The sequence below is a fragment of the Lolium rigidum genome, chromosome 3 (genome assembly GCF_022539505.1).
Source record: "Lolium rigidum isolate FL_2022 chromosome 3, APGP_CSIRO_Lrig_0.1, whole genome shotgun sequence".
In the NCBI taxonomy this organism is placed as follows: Eukaryota; Viridiplantae; Streptophyta; class Magnoliopsida; order Poales; family Poaceae; genus Lolium; species Lolium rigidum.
This window is the reverse complement of record NC_061510.1, coordinates 234,276,349-234,279,289: the sequence shown is the minus strand read 5'-3', so window position 1 is coordinate 234,279,289 and position 2,941 is coordinate 234,276,349. Positions and strand designations below refer to the sequence as shown.

Here is a 2,941-nt window from a genome sequence, read left to right as displayed (position 1 = left end):
CTGCATTTAATCTACTACTTTCTAGTCTTTTCCATTCCGGCGACTACGTGGACGGCCATTCGAGAGAGCAAGCCTTCGAAATCCCGTTTGTCGAGATCCTACACCGGAGATGGTCGATGAGATTTTCAAGAGCGTCTCGGCGCGCTGTGTTGTTCGAGGCCTCCCTTGCCGGTCCGTCCGCTTCTCGATAGATCCAGGTACTCGGATAATACAGTGGGCAACATCAACAACAATGGTGATGTTGTTATTGGAGCGACTTGCAGGTTGCTATGCGCGTGCCATAATAGTATTTGTTTTACATTCAGATCTGCTAGATGTGCTTAATCTGATGTGCCATAATAGTATTTTTCTGATCAACTTTCATATATAGTCACCAGAAAGAGGAAATTGCTGCATAATCAAGCATCCTGAGAAATCCTTAGGTTTGGATCCATATATTGCACAGCTGGAGCTGGGTCGTATCTTGTGACTTTAGTATACTTACCGGAGGTGTAAACTTGAAGCTAAAGCAACGGAAAAACAAATGCAGAGATGCGTGCTTCATCATCATGGTGCTGGAAAACTCGATCTACTGAACCTGCTGTCTACACACCCTTTACCACGTGATGCGCCTGCGCCAAGCACCACTCACCCCCAGAATACACCGACCAAAATCCTGCGCACAAGATTATCATTTCGAAGCTGTTTGTTCTACCTCGAGATGGATGATAATTGAGCTCATTATTCGTTGATCCCCACACTGGTTTAAGGCTAGATAAACTGTACCTGTGACACATCGTACTTGCCTGTGATGGTACTCAGGTTAATTAAGTTGCCTGTCTGCCGCAACGAAGCAGCTAGCAGCTGCACGCTGCCGCCTGCTGCCGAGCAAAGTGGCTGAGGAGAGCTGAGCTAGCTTCCACACTACTACTGCAGCAGAGTGCAGCTTAGCTCGTTTGTAAAATACCGGAACTGTCCTTTGTATTGTGACAACGGTTGCCGACGAGTATCGGGGTGACATGGTCATTGCGCGCGCGACCTCCACCAATTATAATGCCACCCACGCTAACACAGCACGCGAGTTTCGCTACTTCTCGCCCGCCCTGGACACTGACACCGACGAGTCAAGATCAAGAAGCGATGCAGCCGACGGAGTCCGCGCAATGTCGGTCCTCCTCCTCCTCCGCGTCCGCCACCGGGCCCCGGCGGAGCATGGGGTGCATGGCCGGCCTCGTCCGCCTCCTCTCCCCGTACCACCGCCACCGGAAGCGCCTCACCGCCAAGAACGCCACGCCCACGCAAGATGCCTCCTCACGACCGCCGTCTCCACCGCCGGCCATGAAGAAACCGGCAGCAGCACCAACGCAGCCCGCACCAAAGCCGAAGCCAAAGCCGCTGCTGCAGCCACCGACGGCTGTCCGGCGGCGGCGTTCGTGCGAGGCGCCCCGGAGCCCGACGATCGCGCCGGAGTACCGCCGGGTGAGCTGCGACAGCCCCAGGCCGCCGCCGCCGGCCATCGTCGCGCGCCTCATGGGTCTGGAGGAGTCCGCGCCGCCATCCCCCGCCACGACGCCGCGGCCGCGGCCGCTCCCGACGCGTCCTCCTCCTCCCCCGCCGCCGGAGATGGCCGCGGAGAAGCGGCGCAGGCTGCTGGGCGCGCTGGAGAAGTGCGACGACGACCTGCAGACGCTGCGCAGGATCATCGCGGCCGTCCGCGCCGCCGAGATGCGCTCGGCCGCCGCGTCGGACGTCCCCGCGGCTCCTGCGGGGGAGGGTTGCGAGGGCGCCACAAAATGGACGGACGGCCGCGACGAGGCGTCGCCGCCGCAGCAGCAGATGCCGCGGACCGAGGTGGCGCAGTACCCCAGCCCGGACTCGGTGCTGGACGCCATCACCTCGCCGAGGTTCCCATGCAGGAAGCGGTCGTCTCCGTGCACGCATCTCGAAGCAGATAGCAAACCCAGTTGCGGCAACGAGGCCCTCGGATCCAGGATCGTGAAGCCTTCCCGGACTCTCGTTTTCTCGGGTACGCACACAGCACTGTCGCACTATACAGTTTCTGCAATACTGCATCTTCGTCATTTCTCCAGATTAATTAAGTTGTAAGTTCAGGGGTTTACGTGCCACGTCAACTTTGTCATGAATTATCGTGAAAAAAATATGCAGCATGCATCATCATGGTAACACGCGTGGCTATGACTTGTGCAGGAGACTACTGCAAGATCAAGCAATACTGCAACGAGCTGCACGCCGTGGCCATGTACCACCACCCGGCGCCGGTGGCGGCCGTGGAGGGAATGCCGCGTTGGACGCCGTCGGTGTCGGAGGCGGAAAGCTGGCGGCACCGGCGGCGGTGGGGCCTCCATGCTTCAGGGCGGAGCCGCGCCATGGTGGAGAGCGTGGGGGAGGTCTGGGGCCAGGGCGCCGGCGAGGAGCGGTGGGAGGCCGGCCTGGTCGGCGCCGCGCTGGAGCGCGCCATCCTGCAGGACCTGGTCTGGGACGTCGTGGCGGAGCTGCTCGCGCAGTCGCCGGCGCCGTTCGTTCACGGCGGCGGCGCCATGTGCAGGAAGAGGCTCTGCTTCTGAGCGACATAAATCGACGGATGATTTGGCGCGCACGCCGTGTTTTGGCTCCACGCGCGCGTGCGTAGCCAAGGGAGGCCGATTGAGCAGCAGGGCAGCTCAAGTGAGTGAAGTGAAGTACGAGAGAGGAGCAAGGCTACTGTGAAGGTGACGTACGTAGTCCATGGGGTAGATGTCAGTGACTGACAGCCCCATGATGTGGTGATAGTGGTATTGAAAGAATGGATACGCCGGCCGTTGTAGGTGAGAGGCAATAAAGCGATCGATCGATCCCGTCGCTTTAGAATGTGGGGGTGGTGATGAAGTGGGCACACAGTGAAACTGCCTGACCTGCTTCGAGATGATGAGGTCGGCTCCACGCGCGGCCGCCGCGCGCCCAC

The 2,941-nt window shown here is 59.4% G+C and overlaps 1 protein-coding gene across 1 annotated transcript; it reads left to right on the top strand.

Moving 5' to 3' along the window:
* The first annotated feature begins 1,119 nt into the window (after positions 1-1,119).
* Positions 1,120-2,564, top strand: LOC124699920 (formin-like protein 6). The gene is made up of 2 exons (XM_047232143.1): positions 1,120-2,005; positions 2,188-2,564. The coding sequence occupies exons 1-2, from the start codon at positions 1,120-1,122 to the stop codon at positions 2,562-2,564; spliced, it is 1,263 nt and encodes a 420-aa protein (XP_047088099.1).
* The last annotated feature ends 377 nt before the right edge of the window (positions 2,565-2,941 follow it).